This window comes from Oncorhynchus keta, chromosome 29 (assembly GCF_023373465.1).
Source record: "Oncorhynchus keta strain PuntledgeMale-10-30-2019 chromosome 29, Oket_V2, whole genome shotgun sequence".
Lineage (NCBI taxonomy): Eukaryota > Metazoa > Chordata > Actinopteri > Salmoniformes > Salmonidae > Oncorhynchus > Oncorhynchus keta.
The window spans coordinates 25,967,109-25,989,834 of NC_068449.1; the positions used below are offsets into that span (position 1 = coordinate 25,967,109).

The following is a 22,726-nucleotide window of genomic DNA, read 5'->3' on the forward strand; positions in this document are numbered from 1 at the left end:
ATCCGTCAATAAAAATAGAAAATACAATTGTGCCGTCTGGTTTGCTTAATATAAGGAATTTGAAATGGTTCATACTTTTACTTTTGATACTTAAGTACATTTTAGCAATTCCATTTACGTTTGATACTTAAGTATATTTAAAACCAAATACTTTTTAAAATCAAATAGCATTTTACTGGGTGACTTTCACTTTTACTTGTATCTTTACTTTTACTCAAGTTTAACAATTGAGTACTTTTTTTTATAGGTCTTTAGTCGGGCCTCTTAGTAGGTTCTCTCTAGATCAGAGATTTCAAATTGAAGGACATTCAGTTCAGCACTGTGTTTTCTCTTCAGCCCTTTAGTATAGGCAATGATCTGTCCCCTCACATAGGCTTTCAATGTGTCCCAAAGAATGAAACTGTCAGGAGAAGAGGGTTTATTTGTCAAAGTAAAAAATATTGATCTGCTCTTTGATAAATGTACAACATTCAGGTTGCTTTAAGAGTATAGAATATATTCTCCATCTATATGCTCCATTTACCTTGGTAGGAATGGAGATTGATAATACCAGAGGAGAATGGTCACAAAGCAATCTGGGGAGATAATCGATATCTAACACTTTATGAAACAGTTGGGTTGATAGCAAAACGTTATGTATGCGTGTGTGTGCTGTGTGGGTGTGAATAAAAAGAGTAGTCCCTATCCTGTGGGTGCATCAGTCTCCAGGTGTATAGTAAATTGGTAAGCTTTGGTAAGAAGGGGGGGTTTATCAGAGGACCTATCAAAAACTATATCTAAACACAAATTACAATCTCCTCCAGCCAGTAGCCATCCTGGTGGTGCTTGGACAACCTGAAGGAAGCCATTCTGAATAAACATATGGTCATCGAATTTAAGAGCATAAATATTCAATGGTGTCCAAGACAAAACAAACCTGCCTGAGGGATCAGACATGGTGTTGCTGACACAGAAGGGGATATGTCTACTTATCAAAATGTCAGTTCCTCTTGCTTTGGAGTTAAAAGAGGACGCAAAAACATTCCCTCTTTAATTTCTTGTGTTCACTGGCTGTAAGATGTGTTTCTTGTAAAAACACAATGTCAGCCTTTAATTTGTTAGGGTATGTATAGACTCTTTTCCTCTTAACCGGGCTGTTAAGACCTTTTACGTTGAATGTGACATTTTTTTGTGGATTAAGCATGGTTTGGGTTTCAAATATATAACTGAAAGGTCAGGTAATATTTCAACTTTAGTTTGAACACTGAAGTGACCTATGTGTCTCTAGGAAGGAAACGACATTAAACATAGAAAAAAAAACATAAACCCCACCCACCCTGATTGTCGGACTAAAACCACAATCCCGACAATCAAACATGAAAACACTAGAAATACGTTGTTGCTCGCAAGCATCTATGACAAATCAGGACAGGTTGTTTCACTGCGCAGCCATTACGAACACTGGCTGTAAAACAGTGATCACTAAGGTCATTACAGAAAACACCAGACTGATACCTATCAGGATTACTTGTGAGGATAACATCGAGGGGAATAGCATTTTCTGGGTGTTTGGAGTCATACCTTGTGGGATTGGTGATAATCTGGGAAAGATTTAGGGAGTCCCATTGCTTTAGGACTTGGTCAGGTGGTTTAAGCATGTCCCAGTTTAGGTCACCTATCAGGACAAATTCAGACTTAGTGTAAGGGGCCAAGAGAGAGCTTAGGGCAGGTAGGGTGCAAGCCGTTGCTGATGGAGGACGATAGCACCCAGCAACAGTCAAAAAAGAGCTATTTGAAAGTTTAATGCTTAAAACCAGCAAATCAAATTGTTTGGGGACAGATTTGGTGGAGACAACCGAGCACTGAAGGCGATCCTTGGTAAAGATTGCCACTCCTCCACCTTTGGAAGACCTGTCTTGCCGAAAAAGGATATAACCAGAAAGGTTAACATCAGTATTCAAAACACTCTTTCCTAACCACGTCTCAGTAATAACCAACACATCTGGATTGGAGCTGTGAACCCACACTTTCAATTGATCCATTTTAGGTAATAAGCTTGTAGTGTTAACATGCAGAAAACCCAGGCTTTTGCGAGAGCAGAAATCAGTGAAGCACAAGTCAGAATTGGGGCAAGCAACAGTAGATAGGCCAGGGTGTACATGCACATTTCCAGATATCGTCAACAGTAATACAATCAAAGCCCGGCATAGCACAGGGAGAGCTCTGCAGTGCTGATTTATGACATGTGCATCAGATGGCAACCAGATCATATTGTACAGCAATTTCATCAGGTAACATGAATACAAAGCCGGCGAGAGGTGGTTAGAATAGGATGGGAGGCCAAAGGTCTGTGTAACCAATAGAGAGTCAGAGTCCCGAGTGTGCGAACAAACATAGTCTGTCCCATGGTTGGGTAAAGAACGTTTGTAATCAACAAAGTATGCAGGAGTCATGAGGCAAATAGCAAAATAACAAAAATGCACAAGAACAAAATAAAATATACAACGACTTGGGGCTAGCCATTGTAAGTTCAGATTGACTCGCCCCAACAGTGTGTGTGTGCTGGAGGTGAGCTAAAGCTCGGGAGAGAGGGGTGAGTGTGGCGGAGGTACCTGCACCAGACAGGGGTAGACAGGCCAGGGCAAACAGTGAACAGATCGCCAGGTGGAATCCAAGCAGCAGTGCAGCAGGCAATGGGAGTATGTGTCACACCCACTTGGATAGACATTATACTGGGGGGTCATTGACAACACACACACATTAGGTTCTTCTATCCTCGTGGGGACCTCCAATTTATTTCCATTCAAAATCCTATTTTCCCTAACCCCTACCCTTACCTTTTACCCTAACCCTAATTATAACCCTTATTATAACCCTAACCCCTAATCTTAAAATAGCCTCTGTCCTTATGAGGATGTGAGAAATGTCCCTGAGGTAGAATTTTACTTGTTTTACTATCCTTGTGAGGACTTTTGGGGATTTTAGGTCCCCCAGATAACATTTTTGTCAATCTTTAGAACATTTCACCAATAGCTGCCATTTCCATTACACATGTCACAATGTTGTTTTTAAATAAACCTGGGAGGAATGGAAACCTGCCTAGTCTCTGGTAGGCTATCAAACGTACTTTAACTTTCAAGTCATGTTAATTGCAATTTAAAGGACAGACATTCTTCAGTTGCAACACCACTTATCTGGAGCTCATGAGATTTCCTTATTTGATCTTTCATTGAAATTTGATCATCTCACTTTTAATTTAACCAGATCTCAGAAATGGAGATGACATCACATTATTGGACATCACATACAGCCTGCACTGTGTGCTGCACCATTCATCTTGGTATTCCATTATGAAGCTCACTCAATTCCCCTCAGAGCAGGTGAAGAGTTAGTTGACAATCTACCTCTTATTATGTTATATGGAAAGAGTAGGATACATTAGGCTACTGTAAGCCTACAGTTACAACACTTCAGGGATTTGTTTGTGTTGTGTGTAGATAGGGAAATTAGAGAACGGGTAAACGGTCGGACTGTCTGACTGATTCATTGTAAAGCCACAGATGTAGCTTGGAGATATAACTCACTGCCATCCTCTCAGGCACTTCACTGACACTGCTCTTACACAGCTGACAGTTGTATTCATTCTGAGCAGTGTGAGTAGAACACTACCAACCTCTAGTGACAGCATTCAGGTACTACTGCATCTGTTGTTACCTGCAACATGACTGCAACACTTGAACTTCAAGGGCGTTCCCCAAACATACAGCTTTGCACATTTTGTGTGTGGGGTCTCTAGGCCATCAGATGGAGAACCACTAGCCGGCCTCCACGCAGTACCCTGAACTTAGTCACTGTTACTTGTCAGAGTCGTGTGTATAGGTGGCAGGGAAGTCAGGCGCAGGAGAATCAAACTGAGTGTAATGTAGTATTTAATAACAAATAAACGAAACATACTCCAAACACTAAATGTACCAATAAATAAAGTGGGTATGAGGACCCGTCGCACACCAATACAAAAACCAACACAACACTGAATAACAAACAATCTCTGACAAAGAATTGAGGGGAAACAGAGGGTTAAATACACAACAGGTAATGCATGGGATTGAAACCAGGTGTGTAGGAAGACAAGACAAGACCAATGGAAAATGAAAAATGGATCAATGACGGCTAGAAGACCGGTGACGTCAACCACCGAGCACCGCACGAACAAGGAGAGACTTCGACTTTGGTAGAAGTCGTACATTACTAGCCATCTACCACACATTATTCTACCCTGCACCTTAGAGACTGCTGCCCAATGTACATAGTCATTGAACAATTGTTACTTTAATAATGTTTACATACTGTTTTACCCACAACATACTGTATATACTGTATTCTAGTCAAGACTTATCCTATATAACTACTGCTGTACACACCTTTTATATTCATATATATGTCCATAATGTAACACACCATCATATACACTACCGTTCAAATGTTTGGGGTCACTCACAAATGTCCTTGTTTTTTAAAGAAAATCTCATTTTTTGTCCATTAAAATAACATCAAATTGATCAGAAATACACTGTAGAGATTGTTATGGTAAATGACTATTGTAGCTGGAAACTGCAGATTTTTTATGGAATATCTACATAGCGGAACAGAGGCCCGTTATCAGCAACCATCACTCCTGTGTTCCACTGGCAATAGCTAATCCAAATGTGTCGTTTTAAAAGGCTAATTGATCATTAGAAAACCCTTTTGCAATCATGTTAACACAGCTGAAAACGGTTGTCCTGATCAAAGAAGCAATAAAACCGGCCTTCTTTATATTAGTTGAGAATCTGGAGCATCAGCATTTGTGGGTTCGATTACAGGCTCAAAACGGCCAGAAAACAAAGTGCTTTCTTCTGAAACTCGTCAGTCTACTCTTGTTCTGAGAAATGAAGGCTATTCCATGTGAGAAATTGCCAAGAAACTGAAGATGTCACAAGTCCTCAACTGGCAGCTTCAACCCGGTGACTCCAGGATGATGGCCTTGTAAATTCAATTGATTGGGCATGATTTCGAAAGGTACACATCTGCCTGTATAAGGTCCCACATTTGAGAGTACATGTTAGAGCAAAAACCAAGCCATGAGGCCGAAGGAATTGTCCGTAGAGCTCAGAGACAGGATTGGGTCAAGGCACAGATCTGGGGAAGGGTACCAAAAATGATCTGCAGCATTGAATGTCCCCAGGAACATAGTGGCCTCAAATCATTCTTAAATTGAAGAGGTTTGGAACCACCAAGACTCTTCCTAGAGCTGGCCGCCCAGACAAACTGAGCAATCGGGGGAGAAGGGCCTTGGTCATGTAGGTGAAACACAATGGTCACTCTGACAGAGCTCCAGAGTTCTTCTGTGGCGATGGGAGAAGCTTCCAGAAGGACAACCATCTCTGCAGCACTCCACCAATCAGGCCTTTATGGTAGAGTGGCAAGAAGAAAGCCACTCCTTAGTAAAAGGCCAAAATGCACCTCAAGACTCTCAGACTATGAGAAACAAGATTCTCTGATCTGATGCAACCAAGATGGAATTCTTTGGAGAAAAGCTGGTACCATCCCTATGGTGAAGCACGGTGGTGGCAGCATCATACTGTGGGGATGTTTTTTAGTGGCAGGGACTAGGAGACTAGTCAGGATCAAGGGAACGGAGCAAAGTACAAAGAGATCCTTGATGAAAACCGGCTCCAGAGCTCTCAGGAGTTCAGACTGGGATGATGTTCACCTTCCAACAAGACAATGACCCAAAGCATACAGCCAAGACAACGCAAGAGTGGCTTTGGAACAAGTCTCTGAATGAGTGGCCCAGACAGAGCCCGGACTTGAACCCGATCGAACATCTCTGGAGAGACCTGAAAATAGCTGTGCGGCAACGCTCCCCAACCATCCTGACAGACCTTGAGAGTATCTGCAGAGAAAAATGGAAGAAACTCCCAAATAAAGGTGTGCCAAGCTTGTAGCGTCATACCCAAGAAGACTCAAAGCTGTAATAGCTTTCAAAGGTGCTTCAACAAAGTACTGAGTAAAGGGTCTGAATACTTAAGTAAATGTAATATTTACGTTTTTTGTTTTTAATATATTTGCAAATAATTCTAAAATCCTGTTTTTGCTTTGTCATTATGGGGTTTTGTATGTAGATTGATAAGGGGAGGGGGGGGGGGAATAATTCAATCCATTTTAAGAAATGTAAAGGGGTCTGAATACTTTCAGATTGCCCTGTATATAGGGTTGGCTACACTTCCAGGATTTCAACCTAGCTCGCTAGTTACCTTGGAGGTTTCTCAGATGATCTGATGAGAATCTGAGGAAGATATGTGACTTGTCACTCTGATCTTAAAACCGCGTCTCGACAGAAATACATAATAAAATCAAATAAATGAATATAGGAGAAACACTACGCACTCTGTAATATGTGCACACATACCACCAAGTGTGGGCCTACCGCTGTAATGATGTTGAATTATTCATAGATAGTCTGTGGCTAGCCAGCATACACGATCCACTATAATGGCCAGTAGCCTGCTATAGAAACTAGCTCACTACTAGGTTGCAGGATATGACATGTCTGTGGAGAAGGTACCAGGAATCTGAGTGCCATTTAATGTAGATACATATTGCAGTAAGGAAATGCACTTCTTAATATTTTAGAAGATTTATTATGTATAGTTTTGCTAATACATGTATTACATCAGTGGAGAATAAGAGCAACAATCAAAGTAACTCTGCAAAAGAAGTGATCAAAATCAAGTATATACATAGGCATTTTCAATTTTCCAACTATACACAAATCCAGAAATGTTTTTGTTAGGTACAGTATACATTATGGAAAATTAAATCTATGCATAATTCTAATCAAAATATAGTTGCATCAATATATTTTTCTTTGTTTTTTACTATGATTACAAGCATTACATTTTAGCAACATATATTTATTTCATGGTAATAAGTGTTCAGATTGCAATTCTTCCTTATGTGTTGTGTGTTTTTGTTCTATTAATGTTGCATGGTTTGTATTTATATCACTACGTATTAATTAAGTATTTTGTATGGTTTTACAGTGAAATAATTGTAAACATATTTTCAGAGTCATAATCATTGATTCCTTATATTTATATATTGCTGCCCAGAAGTGGAATAAAGAGCAGAAATCAGAGGTAATTTATCAATGTATATGGCAGTGGATTAACAAGTTTCTCTCCATTATACGTACAGCAGGACAACCTGCAAATTCAGTAAAATGGTCTCAATAGTAGTAATTACAATAAAGTGACAATATATTTATATTTAGTGTGTACTAAGTAAACAATCAAAACATTTAACTGTATATATTAAAACTCTGTCATAAATTAAAGCACAATTAATTATTAAGAGCACAATAATAATATGACTGATATTACTTCTCAATTGAGGGATTCATCATATTCCTCCAAGTCACTCCAATTCAGCCCCATCGAAGAATTTCATTTTTTCAGAATGCATAGTTTCTTTCATCTGTTTGATAGATGAGGCGGTTTCATCTGAGATGGGCTCAGCCCCAAACACATGTGTAACTCTTTGAGTTATGACAACCGTTTCCTTGTCAGTGCCTGACATTTCCCTAATTACATGCCTCTTAATGACTGTTTGCCCATCACTCTGTGTTTTGTTGGTGTCGTCCACTGACCAAGATGCAGAGGAAGCTCCGGCGGTCCCTGTCTGCAATCCAAAATCTGTTAAGAGCGTGGCTTTCTGTGTGTCTGGTATTGCTTGTATATTGGATGTGATGACATGTGTACCAGACTCCAGTTTTAGGGTGTCCACTGATGAGGAGGAAGCTCCAGAGGACATTGGAATGGTGACCTTCTCTGCCAAGTAGGGTTCAAAAGAGATCATTTTTGTCCTTGCTGTGGAGGTAATGATATTACCTTGTATCTCAGTGGCAATAGGGTCAGAGTATTTCACTGTGACTTTGGTTGGAGAGGCCAATGATGGAGCAACTTGTTCGCTTGTGACTGTAGAACTGATATCTGCAAAAGCATCCGATGACCGCACTGAGAAGGTCAAGCTGGAATCTTGTTCCACAGACTCACCTGCAGGGCTGTTCTCACTTGCTTCTTTCTCAGAAGTATCTTTTTCAAAAATTTTGGCAGATTCTGAAGGAGAAGATGTAGGAAACTTAAACCAAACAAATTTGGATTTTTCTTTCGCTTCTTCCTCTTCTTGGATAGACTGGGTTTTAGCACTGGGTCCTTCCCTTGAGCCTGTGAGCTTTTCTTCCACTTCCTCTAATGCAGGGACATAAAATTCAACATCAATGCTTCTTAATACCTCCCCAAATGTTGTCAAAGTCAACTTTGGTGAAATCTCTGGTCCTTGTGGTTCCACATGAATTTCATTCTTCTCCAAAATAATATTTGGACTTATATCATCATGTTCATGTTCATTCTGTCGTTTGGATTTTGAAATGCTCAATTTGGGCATTTTGAAGGTCGGAAGTTTGAATTTACTTGGTGAGCCTTGACCTTTGCTGGGTAAGCCATGGCCTTTATCATCAATTGTCAGTTCTGAACTGTCAACACCATGAACATCCACATCAGCTATTGTCATTCCTTCTTCAACTGAGGGCCCTGCAGATCCAGCAACATGTAGATTAACTTCACTACATCCTTTAATGTCAACTGTATCCCCGGGTTCTGTCAAATCAACTGGAAAGGAAGCTCCTAGTACTTGATCTAGAATTTCTACACCAGGTACTTCAATAACCTTCTCTTTATCAGAGACATCTACTGCCACCTTTGAAGTTGAACCAAATGTAGGCAATTTGAATGTTGGCATTTTGAATCTTGAGGGGGAGCCAACAGCTTCTTTTACGCCAACTTCAATCTCTGGAGCTTCAATTTTCACTTCAGGCACTTTGAACTCTTTTCCATCTGGGAGTGAAATGTCTACATTTGGAGGAATCATAACAATCTCAGGAGCCGTAATTTCAGATCTTGAGAAAACTATTTTTGGAAAGGTTATCAGCGGTTTCTTCACCCCTGTTTCAATTATTTTATCCTCTATGTTTGGTGTTAGTAGTTTTCCATCAACTGAAAAACCTTCATTTTTCATTTCAACTTGACTCTCTGGAGCTTTCATTTCTACATATGACTCTTTGACCACCTTTCCTTCAGGAAGAGATAAATCCACCTTTGTAAGACTGACATCAACCTCGGGTGCTTTCACATCTGGTTTTGAAAACCATCCAAATGACATCCTGGGCTTTTTCATTTTTACATCCATTTCTGTAGCAGCTCCCTCAGGCATTTCAACTTCACCAGAAGGCACTTTGAGTTCAATGCTTGGTGGTTGGACGTTCATTTTGACCTCTGGTAAAGTGACATTTTCATTTGGTTTACGATTGACATCTATAGATGGACCTTTAAGGTCAACACTTGGCTTTTCGATGTTAAATGCTGATATTGTCAGCTTGGGTTCAGGTATTTCAGTTCCATGAAACTTGATGTCCTTGTCCAAATCAGGTACCTCTATTGTGACATTTGGAGAAGCTGCTCCAAATTTAGGGAATTTTAAAGTTGGCATTTTGAATCTTGAGGGGGAGCCTACGGTATCTTTCACATCAACTTGAATCTCTGGACTTTTCATTTCCACCTCTGGCTCTTTGACCTCCACCTTTCCCTCAGGAAGAGAAATATCCACCTCTGGATGACTGATATCAACCTCTGGTGCTTTCACTTCAGGTTTTGAAAATCCAAATTTGGGGAATGACATTCTTGGCTTTCTCATTTTCACATCAATATCTTTAGAACCTGCTTCTGGTATTTCAACTTCAACAGAGGGCACTCCGACTTCCACATCAGGTAGTTGGAGGTCTGCTCTTCCCTCTGGTAAGTCGACATCTACATCTGTCTTTGACAGACTTAAGCCAATTTCAGGACCTTTAACTCTTGGCAATGAGAGTCCAAATGTTGGTAATTTAAATGTACTTCCTTGTCCCTCAAGCTCAATATCATGTTTCATTTCAATTTGAACATCTGGAGATTTAATTTCCACGTCTGGCTCTTTGACCTCCACCTTTCCGTCTGGAATCGAAAAATCCACATTTGTAAGACTGACATCAACCTCGGGTGCTTTCGCTTCTGGTTTTGAAAACCATCCAAATGACATCCTGGGCTTTTTCATTTTTACATCCATTTCTGTAGCAGCTCCCTCAGGCATTTCAACTTCACCAGAAGGCACTTTGAGTTCAATGCTTGGTGGTTGGACGTTCATTTTGACCTCTGGTAAAGTGACATTTTCATTTTTTTACGATTGACATCTATAGATGGACCTTTAAGGTCAACACTTGGCTTTTCGATGTTAAATGCTGATATTGTCAGCTTGGGTTCAGGTATTTCAGTTCCATGAAACTTGATGTCCTTGTCCAAATCAGGTACCTCTATTGTGACATTTGGAGAAGCTGCTCCAAATTTAGGGAATTTTAAAGTTGGCATTTTGAATCTTGAGGGGAGCCTACGGTATCTTTCACATCAACTTGAATCTCTGGACTTTTCATTTCCACCTCTGGCTCTTTGACCTCCACCTTTCCCTCAGGAAGAGAAATATCCACCTCTGGATGACTGATATCAACCTCTGGTGCTTTCACTTCAGGTTTTGAAAATCCAAATTTGGGGAATGACATTCTTGGCTTTCTCATTTTCACATCAATATCTTTAGAACCTGCTTCTGGTATTTCAACTTCAACAGAGGGCACTCCGACTTCCACATCAGGTAGTTGGAGGTCTGCTCTTCCCTCTGGTAAGTCGACATCTACATCTGTCTTTGACAGACTTAAGCCAATTTCAGGACCTTTAACTCTTGGCAATGAGAGTCCAAATTTTGGTAATTTAAATTTACTTCCTTGTCCCTCAAGCTCAATATCATGTTTCATTTCAATTTGAACATCTGGAGATTTAATTTCCACGTCTGGCTCTTTGACCTCCACCTTTCCGTCTGGAAGCGAAAAATCCACATTTGTAAGACTGACATCAACCTCGGGTGCTTTCGCTTCTGGTTTTGAAAACCATCCAAATGACATCCTGGGCTTTTTCATTTTTACATCCATTTCTGTAGCAGCTCCCTCAGGCATTTCAACTTCACCAGAAGGCACTTTGAGTTCAATGCTTGGTGGTTGGACGTTCATTTTGACCTCTGGTAAAGTGACATTTTCATTTATTTTACGATTGACATCTATAGATGGACCTTTAAGGTCAACACTTGGCTTTTCGATGTTAAATGCTGATATTGTCAGCTTGGGTTCAGGTATTTCAGTTCCATGAAACTTGATGTCCTTGTCCAAATCAGGTACCTCTATTGTGACATTTGGAGAAGCTGCTCCAAATTTAGGGAATTTTAAAGTTGGCATTTTGAATCTTGAGGGGAGCCTACGGTATCTTTCACATCAACTTGAATCTCTGGACTTTTCATTTCCACCTCTGGCTCTTTGACCTCCACCTTTCCCTCAGGAAGAGAAATATCCACCTCTGGATGACTGATATCAACCTCTGGTGCTTTCACTTCAGGTTTTGAAAATCCAAATTTGGGGAATGACATTCTTGGCTTTCTCATTTTCACATCAATATCTTTAGAACCTGCTTCTGGTATTTCAACTTCAACAGAGGGCACTCCGACTTCCACATCAGGTAGTTGGAGGTCTGCTCTTCCCTCTGGTAAGTCGACATCTACATCTGTCTTTGACAGACTTAAGCCAATTTCAGGACCTTTAACTCTTGGCAATGAGAGTCCAAATTTTGGTAATTTAAATTTACTTCCTTGTCCCTCAAGCTCAATATCATGTTTCATTTCAATTTGAACATCTGGAGATTTAATTTCCACGTCTGGCTGTTTGACCTCCACCTTTCCGTCTGGAAGTGAAAAATCCACATTTGTAAGACTGACATCAACCTCGGGTGCTTTCGCTTCTGGTTTTGAAAACCATCCAAATGACATCCTGGGCTTTTTCATTTTTACATCCATTTCTGTAGCAGCTCCCTCAGGCATTTCAACTTCACCAGAAGGCACTTTGAGTTCAATGCTTGGTGGTTGGACGTTCATTTTGACCTCTGGTAAAGTGACATTTTCATTTATTTTACGATTGACATCTATAGATGGACCTTTAAGGTCAACACTTGGCTTTTCGATGTTAAATGCTGATATTGTCAGCTTGGGTTCAGGTATTTCAGTTCCATGAAACTTGATGTCCTTGTCCAAATCAGGTACCTCTATTGTGACATTTGGAGAAGCTGCTCCAAATTTAGGGAATTTTAAAGTTGGCATTTTGAATCTTGAGGGGGAGCCTACGGTATCTTTCACATCAACTTGAATCTCTGGACTTTTCATTTCCACCTCTGGCTCTTTGACCTCCACGTTTCCCTCAGGAAGAGAAATATCCACCTCTGGATGACTGATATCAACCTCTGGTGCTTTCACTTCAGGTTTTGAAAATCCAAATTTGGGGAATGACATTCTTGGCTTTCTCATTTTCACATCAATATCTTTAGAACCTGCTTCTGGTATTTCAACTTCAACAGAGGGCACTCCGACTTCCACATCAGGTAGTTGGAGGTCTGCTCTTCCCTCTGGTAAGTCGACATCTACATCTGTCTTTGACAGACTTAAGCCAATTTCAGGACCTTTAACTCTTGGCAATGAGAGTCCAAATTTTGGTAATTTAAATTTACTTCCTTGTCCCTCAAGCTCAATATCATGTTTCATTTCAATTTGAACATCTGGAGATTTAATTTCCACGTCTGGCTCTTTGACCTCCACCTTTCCGTCTGGAAGCGAAAAATCCACATTTGTAAGACTGACATCAACCTCGGGTGCTTTCGCTTCTGGTTTTGAAAACCATCCAAATGACATCCTGGGCTTTTTCATTTTTACATCCATTTCTGTAGCAGCTCCCTCAGGCATTTCAACTTCACCAGAAGGCACTTTGAGTTCAATGCTTGGTGGTTGGACGTTCATTTTGACCTCTGGTAAAGTGACATTTTCATTTGGTTTACGATTGACATCTATAGATGGACCTTTAAGGTCAACACTTGGCTTTTCGATGTTAAATGCTGATATTGTCAGCTTGGGTTCAGGTATTTCAGTTCCATGAAACTTGATGTCCTTGTCCAAATCAGGTACCTCTATTGTGACATTTGGAGAAGCTGCTCCAAATTTAGGGAATTTTAAAGTTGGCATTTTGAATCTTGAGGGGGAGCCTACGGTATCTTTCACATCAACTTGAATCTCTGGACTTTTCATTTCCACCTCTGGCTCTTTGACCTCCACCTTTCCCTCAGGAAGAGAAATATCCACCTCTGGAAGACTGATATCAACCTCTGGTGCTTTCACTTCAGGTTTTGAAAATCCAAATTTGGGGAATGACATTCTTGGCTTTCTCATTTTCACATCAATATCTTTAGAACCTGCTTCTGGTATTTCAACTTCAACAGAGGGCACTCCGACTTCCACATCAGGTAGTTGGAGGTCTGCTCTTCCCTCTGGTAAGTCGACATCTACATCTGTCTTTGACAGACTTAAGCCAATTTCAGGACCTTTAACTCTTGGCAATGAGAGTCCAAATTTTGGTAATTTAAATTTACTTCCTTGTCCCTCAAGCTCAATGTCATGTTTCATTTCAATTTGAACATCTGGAGATTTAATTTCCACGTTTGGCTCTTTGACCTCCACCTTTCCGTCTGGAAGCGAAAAATCCACATTTGTAAGACTGACATCAACCTCGGGTGCTTTCGCTTCTGGTTTTGAAAACCATCCAAATGACATCCTGGGCTTTTTCATTTTTACATCCATTTCTGTAGCAGCTCCCTCAGGCATTTCAACTTCACCAGAAGGCACTTTGAGTTCAATGCTTGGTGGTTGGACGTTCATTTTGACCTCTGGTAAAGTGACATTTTCATTTATTTTACGATTGACATCTATAGATGGACCTTTAAGGTCAACACTTGGCTTTTCGATGTTAAATGCTGATATTGTCAACTTGGGTTCAGGTATTTCAGTTCCATGAACCTTGATGTCCTTGTCCAAATCAGGTACCTCTATTGTGACATTTGGAGAAGCTGCTCCAAATTTAGGGAATTTTAAAGTTGGCATTTTGAATCTTGAGGGGGAGCCTACGGTATCTTTCACATCAACTTGAATCTCTGGAGTTTTAATTTCCACCTCTGGCTCTTTGACCTCCACCTTTCCCGCTGGAAGATAAATATCCACCTCTGGAAGACTGATATCAACCTCTGGTGCTTTCACTTCAGGTTTTGAAAATCCGATTTTGGGGAATGACATTCTTGACTTTCTCATTTTCACATCAATATCTTTAAAACCTGCTTCTGGTATTTCAACTTCAACAGAGGGCACTCCGACTTCCACATCAGGTAGTTGGAGGTCTGCTCTTCCCTCGGGTAAGTCGACATCTACATCTGTCTTTGACAGACTTAAGCCAATTTCAGGACCTTTAACCCTCGACATTGAGAGTCCAAATTTTGGTAATTTAAATTGACTTCCTTGTCCCTCAAGCTCAATATCATGTTTCATTTTAATTTGAACTTCTGGAGATTTCATTTTCACATCTGGATCTTCGACCTCCACCTTTCCTCCTGGAAGCGAAATTTCCACCTCGGGTGCTTTCACTTCTGGTTTTGAAAACCATCCAAATGACATCTGTGGCTTTTTTATTTTTACATCAATTTCCTTAGCCGCTCCCTCAGGTATTTCAACTTCACCAGAAGGCACTTTGAGTTCAACGCTAGGTGGTTGGACCTGCACTTTGACTTCTGTTAAAGTGAACATTTCAAGTTTTTTAAGATTGACATCCACATCTTTATTTGGACCTTTAATATCAACCCTTGGCTTTTCAATGTTAATTTCTGACATTGTCAGTTTGGGTTCTGGTATTTCAGTTCCTTGAACCTTAATGTCCTTTTCCACATCAGGTACATCTACGGCGACATTTGGAGCAGGCATTGACATCTTTGCTTTCTTTGACTTCTTATCTAATCCTTTAGTGTAAGGAATTACATTTGTCTCCTCGGCTTTGATGGTTGGCCACTCAGGTACTGGTACTGCCAACTCTTTTTCCCTTTCCACTTGGTTGGGAGATCCTTTTTGATGTATATTTTCCATTCCAGGTATCTCCACGTTCTCTCGTTTATGGAGTTCAATTTGGATTTCAACCTCATTGGTCCTTCCAGCTTCCTCTTTTCTTTCTTTATGGTATATTTCTGTCATAGTAATAGGTTCATGAGCACCTAGATCAGAAAGTTGTTTTTTTGGCAATTTGATTGTGGTAACTGAGCTCCTGCTCAACTTCTCAGGTGAAGCATTTATGTCAGTCTTTTTGACATACTGTGCCTTTATGTCTGTGATTTTAGACAGGGTGTTTTCTACTGTCACATTGACTCTTTCTGCATTCACATCTGTCTTTGTGAGTTCTTGATGAGCAGGCAGTCCTAAGGTGTCACACTTCGGCAGCTTGAACCCTGGCAATTTGGAGACAGCCTCTTTAACTCTGTCAACGTCTATAACCATCTGAACAGTTTGCGCCTGAATTTCTTCAACAGGAAGAGTGAATGCTGTTTTAGGCTGTTTGATCACTGGGGTTTTGGTGCCAGTTGATGATGCATCTTCCATGCCGGGGATCTCAATATCATCACGGTTTGGAAGTATCTTCAACCCCCTATCCTCAACTTTAAGGCTTTTCACATCCATTTTTACAATCCTCACATCTGTCATTTTTATAGGTTCAGCAGTAACAAAGTCAGCAAGGTCCTCCCTTGGCAGCTTGAACTTGGTAGCAGTCCTTGTACCAATTTGTACTAAAACGTCATCAATGCTTGTCTCTGTAGGTAACTTTAAAGCCCGTATTTCCATCTGCAAGTCAGGTTCCATTGTAATACTGGTGACCTTAGCATGCATTTCCTGTGCATTTAAATGTGTTTTAGCATATGTTTCTTTCAAGTCTCGTTCTTGTCCAATCTGAGGGGATTTCCTGATAAGTCCTACATCTGACATGTCAATTGGGAGTTGACGCTCCATCAGCTTAATATGTGATACTATAGTTGGAATCAGCAAGGTATTGTCATGTGCAGACAGATCAGATGTTATGATATCTGCTCCTGGTATCTTCATGCTTTTTGGGGATGATTTTACATGTTTTTCTTGCTTGTGTTTGTCTTTTGTCTCCTTTCCCTTGATCCTAAACTTTAGTTCTGACCTCTCTTTCTTCTCTTTCTTCTTTTTCTTTTCCTCCAGAGATGTCTTGGTTAAGGGACTCTCTTGATCAGCAAAAGCAACTGTTATGTCTGTGGTTTTCAAAGTTTTGTCCAGTCTGATGAGTTCTACCTTGTGCTGTTTGTTTTCCGAGCCTGTCAGGTCCGGAAGAGAGCATTCATTTTTTATCTTGGTGGATTCCATTTTTTCTGATTCTGATTCAAACACATATACTTGAGGTGTTTCTCCTGATGTGCTCTCTAGACCATCCGGTGAGTATATGTCATCTTGACTCTGTTGGATTTCCATAACTTGCTCACATTCTACAGTTAGTATGTCTGTGTCCTGGCCCGACTGTTCAACAGAACTGCTCTTGCGGCCCTTCATCTTTAGACTTGACAATTTTATCTTCTGCTTCTTTGTCCTGCCCTTGACAGCCTCCTGAGATTTGATTGGCGACTCTGTGTCACTTGTTGTTGGGCTCAGCTCCAGCTTCCTCTGATCATCTGCATCTGCGGTACTGTGAGACCTCTTAAAATGGGACTTTCGACTTTTGCTAAAGGAGGGGAAGTTGGGCCAAGAGATTCGGTCACCGTGCCTTTTTGTCTTTGAATGTCCCCTCATTTCCAGAGAGGAACCTTGTTCCACCTGTAGGATAAAAAAAGTGAAATGTTGATTGATTGCTTCATGAGAAAAAGAGCCAAAGACATAACACTACTCTACAGATCCAGAAAAAAAACATAGTGATAGTTACTTGGGATTCAAGGGCTGGTTCACTCTCAAGGGTGGATATCTTCATTGGTTTGCGTTTCAGAAGTAACTCCATCTTGTAAGGCTGTGCATGTTCCAATATCTGAAGGGCATCTTCATATTTAACATCGTCAAAATACACTGTGGCACTGAGTATCTGATCACCTGAATGAACAAAAGGAAGACATAGAAAGATCAATAAATCCCCATTTGAACTGTTGAACAAGCATATCAAAGAGTCATATCAAAGAGTCTCTCACCCTGGATAGCAAAAGCAATCTTGATCCATTACTTCACATTTCACCCATTTCACTGCACATTTCACCAATATGTCCTATGCTTTCAGATGAACTATTTGGTCTATACTATAGAGTCTTGACTACAGACTCTAAAGGCAATTTTATTTTTTTATCAACTTCTGAAAGAGCATGGTATGAACTAGTTGTCTGCTTACCCTCATGTACACTAAGAAGCTTTGAGGCTGGGGACTCTGGCCTCACTTCCTTAATGAAGATGCCCTCCTTCCCTCCTCCGCTCACAACAAGACCCTCGGCACATGTCTCTTTTGCCATTCTCACAATCACTCCCGACTCTGAGCTCTGAGTTTACAGGAAAAAATGAAGAAAAATACATTTTTTACATGTTATGTACCACCAATGAAAACCTGGAACAATGCTTCTGCATGAGTTCAATATAATGCAGACATGTCTGACCTCCAGTTCACTCATCTTGGCAGGGGAGCGCTTTTCAAAAAGGGACCCAAAACCCCTCTTTCCTTTCTTGCCACTCCCACCTCCACTCTAAAAGGAATGTTAAATGAATCAGAGTGTCTAACACAATTCCAACTACAAGTCACCATGGTTGGTTGAAATATAAAGTATTGTACCTGTTTATCAATGTCAGTGTATTCGTCAGTCTCAGGGTATTCATCTACAGGGGAGGATCCTTGTGGGCGAGGTCTCTCCCCCTCTATAAATTCAGATGGCTCTTCACATATCTGGAACAAAAATATGTATAGTTCATTTTGTTGCTATATAGGGATGAATTAAAAATTCTAATTTAAGTTGTGTCTTTCCCATAGTCTTTAGTATTCACATGATGTCCACACATGCAAGCAATAGGTTTTTCATATCAGTATATCCACTCACTGAATCATCAACCGTGTCAGGCTCTGGTCCCTTCAGCCTTCGTCCGGCCCCTATTCAAAACCAAGAAGAAAAAACAGTAAGAGCATATTTAGATAAAGGTAAACCACTACAGTTGTCAAAAGGTTAAGTCTCAGAATGTCTATCATTAGATAGATCAGGTATTAGAGAGGATTTCAATGTTTTGTTCACATGTATAGTGAATATTATCTTGATATTACAAGAACAAAATAATTCAGATGTATTTGACAAAACCGAGTCCTAGACTGACTGATCCTCTCTGCCTGTCTTACCATGGGAGAAGAATTGTTTTGAGAAACTGGAACCCAGGAGGAGATTATTGGAAGTTCTTCCTGGCAAGAATTCCCAAAGGAACCAGCTTCTGCAGCGCCTGTTAAATGATCCACTCTATCGATCTGGAGATTTGACTTACAGCCAGTGTGGCTGGCTAGCCTTGAAGTCTAAAGTAGGTAAGAGAGTGCAGTTTTGAAATGATATAATCCTGATCAATGTGATTGTTATTATTACCATCATCCATGATACACAATCATGCTGTGATCATATTTTATTTTGTTAAGTTACCCTGCCGTGGTGCCACAATTTCTGAGAAATAAAACAACTATTCAAAAACAAATGATGGTGTCAATAGGGTCATATTAGCTGCTGAGTACCCTCGATGGTTGGACAAATCTGAAGCTTCATATCACAATAGGCCTCCTCTGTAAGTCACTGGTCAGATCACTGCAGTGGTGAAAAGCAGTGGTGAAAAGCTGGGGTGTCTCACAAAATCAGATGTTGCAGTAGGCTGAAGGAGCAGTGGGGTTGTAGAAACACTTTTCATGTTGATGTGAAAATGAAGATTATCTATAAAATATGCTGTAACAAGGTTACAGTCGAGATCACTTCCCCGCTCGGCATTAGGCCTAATTCAATGCTGTGTTTGCTTTCTGAGATACTGTATGTGATATCGATTGACTTAGGCAAGTAAACATGTTTGATATGTGTTCCGGTCTAAACGTTGCAAGCAATAAAGTGTACGAGAGCATTCAACCGTCTGATGGTACCTATTACTTTTCTACAAACAGGTTCTCTTATCAAAATTGCAAGTGTAATTTGCTTATAAATTCTGAGCATTCTGTGGTAATATCCTTTTAAAGTCAATGTTGTGCCTACTGGGTGAACAATTATCTGTCTGACCAGTGGTCAGTGCTTTCAGTATAACCGTGTTGCAAAAACAAGTGTTCATTAACATGTTCAACAACTTTCTCATTGAGTACAAATAGTTCTTACCACAGTATTTTAGATCTCAGACCTTAGACCTCACACTTTTCTGTGTACACAATCGTGTGTGTGCACTTGTGAGTTTGTGTGTATAGGTGTGGGAACTTCCTATGGAAAGGGTGTGTCATTCCCTTAAAGTACCTTATGAGCCGTAGTAAGTCATTTTTGGGGGAATCTGTTCTTTACTTTACTTTTTTTTTTTTTTATTGACCCTCTAATCTTGGGGGTATGATCTTTGACCCTCTCTATCTTTTTCACTCAACATTATTCACGATTCTAATCAGAAGTATCCATAATCATGGTAGCATCCACATGAATGTAGAAGTGTTTAGAAACATTCTATCCTTATTTATAATAAAAGCGACTCAAAATGACACTACATTATTTACCATGAATTTCTATTGGGCACAAAATAATCTGAAACACAATCAAAACTAACTGCAAATGCATCCAACAAGTTTGTTGTCATTGCTAGGAATATGGGACCAAATACTCAACTTTTGACAACTTAATTTATAAGAATCTTTAGGGCTGTTAATAATTTGCACCCCTACCTTTTTGAGAAAAAAATATATAACTTCTTAAACAAAATCTTTCTCTGAGCAATTGTATTAGTATAAAATAAAATAATTTCCCCATTTTTTTTGCATACAATATAGCTCAGTATTTGAATTATTTATTTTATACAGTCATTATGGCTCATTTTTATCAAGGGTATCAATAATTTAGGGCCAAACTGCATCAATATAATGCCTTGTCATCCCTACTGGCTCTGATCTGGCGTACTCATTGAACACAGATACTGCGTTTGTAAATTATGTCTGAGTGTTGGAGTGAGCCCTGTTGGTCCTTAAAAAATATATATAATAATATTTGTGCCGTCTGGTTTGCTTAAAGCTACAATTTGTAACTTATTGTGTGACCTGACCAAATTCAAATAAAAAGGTTGGTTATAGATTTGTCATTCTCATTGAAAGCAAATCTAAGAAGCGGTAGATCTATTCTATGTGCACTATTTCTATGCTTCCCTTATTAAGTTTTGTTTTTTGCATCTTTTTCTTTTCAGTTTTATACATCTGCATAGTGCACCTTTAATATAAAGAATTTGATGTGCAGCATTTACTTTTCACTTTTACTAAAGTATGAACATTTTGTATGTTTTCCATCATAGTACTTAAGTACATTTAAACCAAATACTTTTAGACTTTTACTCAAGTAGTATTTTATTGGGTGACTTTCGCTTTTACTTAAGTCATTTTCTATCAAGGTACATAGCTGCGGGAAGTAGGGGTGCTGAGGGTGTTGCGGCACCCCCTGAAAAATCTGTAATAAGAAAAATATTTAAGTTAAAATATTTGTCTTTTTTTCACAAAAGTTGTGCACTGGGCCTTTACTAGTCCTGTATTAGCAGATCAATATAACCGTCTGTAGCTCAGGAAAAAATTCTGCCCCTCAGTAATAGAATCAAAGTGTCTGCTAAATGGCCATCACTACTACTACGTTTGCTTTTCCAACATAGCTAATCCAAGCACATGAAAACAATGTCACAAAGAAATTATTATATAGAGAGCGCTTACCTGAAGGAAAAATGTCACCCTCTAAACCACACTAGCAACCTGATTTATCCTGTTAATACTGCCTCACCCAGATTCCACTGTGGACCAACAGACTGAATGAAACTGCCAACATAGCTGTTTTGTTTTTGCTCCCAGTGACCAGCCTCTGATAGACATATAAGGGTGGATACGGCCTTCTAATCTAGATCAATCTTGTAACAGTATGAGTAACACAGGAGGAGACAGTCAGGATTGGAGAGTTGCAAATCATATTTTAAATTCATTCTCAGAAAGGTGTGGATGTTCTCCAACATAAATGTAAATTGACCGGATTTATGTCTGTGCATTATAACCCTTTCCACTCGCACAAGGAATGTACACTGTAGCTATGAAAAGAAAAACTATGTAAAGTTTATGGTCTTTAGTCATTTCCACTCTCATCTCACAGGGACTTATTCACACACATTTTTCTTCAGATTGAATGATTATCAGCATCTGTACATGGTCAGAGGGGAGGGTAATGCTGGAGAGGGTTATGACATGTAGAGAAAGTGGGTTCAGTGTTCTCTGAGGAACAAGGGAACTCTACCTGTGTGAGCTGAACAGAAGTGGATGTTTAAAATCAATTTGCTCCCTTTATAACTTGTAGCAAAATGGTAAATACAACTACATGCAATGGTAGAGAGAAATAGATTTGTACACTATAAAGCAGTGTTCCCTCCTAAGAGAATTCCCTTCTCAGGATAATTCCTTTATTGTGGTATGAAGCTGGACAATCCTACAAATTGATATCTCCATAAAAAAAAGACCAGAAAATGCTGATGTTCATGTTATATTCTATTTCCTTTACAGGGGCTGGCATATATTCCTGTACCTAATACTGGCACTAAACGTGAAGAAACTCCTTACTCAAATATTTGTCATATGGGTGCTGCAGAAAGGTGATATGGTGACACACACTATTTACCAAATTATCCACATGAATTCACTTTCTGCCCTACTTTAAATTAGGTGTCCCTACAAAATGTGTTGACATAGTAATTGCATACTGTATGGCAGGTGTAATTAGTTATACAGTTTTACAATGTGGTTGGTGTGATTGCACATTGAGGTTTATGTGATTACAAACAAATATATTTTTTGCATGCTTTAGATTTGCCAACAATCTCTCCCTCACTGTACAAGATTTAGAAAAAGGTCCCCTCAATGTTCAAGTTTATTTACAAATCTCTGAAATTGTGCAACATTTCATGGAGTTAATCTTACATGACTCATGTGGGGTGCAACCGCACCATTGTCTTTGGGTGTGGTCACTCTCAAGGCCACGTCTAGCTGGAAAAGTGCACCTTGAAATGTGGAAGGCCATTCATAATCCCATAATCTCAACAGTGGCTAAACAACTATTTTGTAATTTTATATACCCTCAAAGAAATGATGTTATACTAAAAAACCTGGATTACTACGGCAAACATTTTCCACTAACAACTTTATCAAACAACTTCTCTCTGAACATAACCAGTGACCCATGACCACTTTTATAACCATTAGAGTTTGTTTTTTTCCTCTTAGGCCCTGCACCTGGTAGGACCCTGAGCTCAGCTCATTAACCAAACTCATGCATTATCCAAACTAATTACATGTTCCTCATTTACAGAGAAGCAAGACATAATTCCTACCCAATTTGAATAAGACACAAGCTCCTTCTTCTGGGGGTGGCTTGTTTGCATTCAAAAGGAGGAAAAAAATCGAAATAGGATA

At 39.7% G+C, this 22,726-nt stretch overlaps 1 protein-coding gene across 2 annotated transcripts; it reads right to left on the reverse strand.

The window, feature by feature from the left end:
* Window positions 1–6,657: 6,657 nt before the first annotated feature.
* Window positions 6,658–21,110, reverse strand: LOC118362178 (protein AHNAK2-like). Of its 2 annotated transcripts, XM_052486335.1 has the most exons (10): window positions 20,990–21,110; window positions 18,425–18,592; window positions 18,135–18,184; window positions 17,873–17,983; window positions 17,700–17,786; window positions 17,441–17,585; window positions 16,991–17,151; window positions 14,644–16,884; window positions 14,041–14,241; window positions 6,658–9,483 (listed from the first exon to the last, which is right to left on the reverse strand). In XM_052486335.1, exons 5-10 carry the CDS (start codon window positions 17,712–17,714, stop codon window positions 7,438–7,440), a joined length of 4,809 nt encoding a protein of 1,602 aa, XP_052342295.1. In that variant the 5' UTR covers window positions 17,715–17,786; window positions 17,873–17,983; window positions 18,135–18,184; window positions 18,425–18,592; window positions 20,990–21,110; the 3' UTR covers window positions 6,658–7,437. The 2 variants fall into 2 exon arrangements, with proteins under 2 accessions (XP_052342295.1, XP_052342294.1); XM_052486334.1 differs by lacking the exon at window positions 14,041–14,241 and having other exon boundaries at window positions 6,658–9,923; window positions 14,481–16,884.
* Window positions 21,111–22,726: the final 1,616 nt, after the last annotated feature.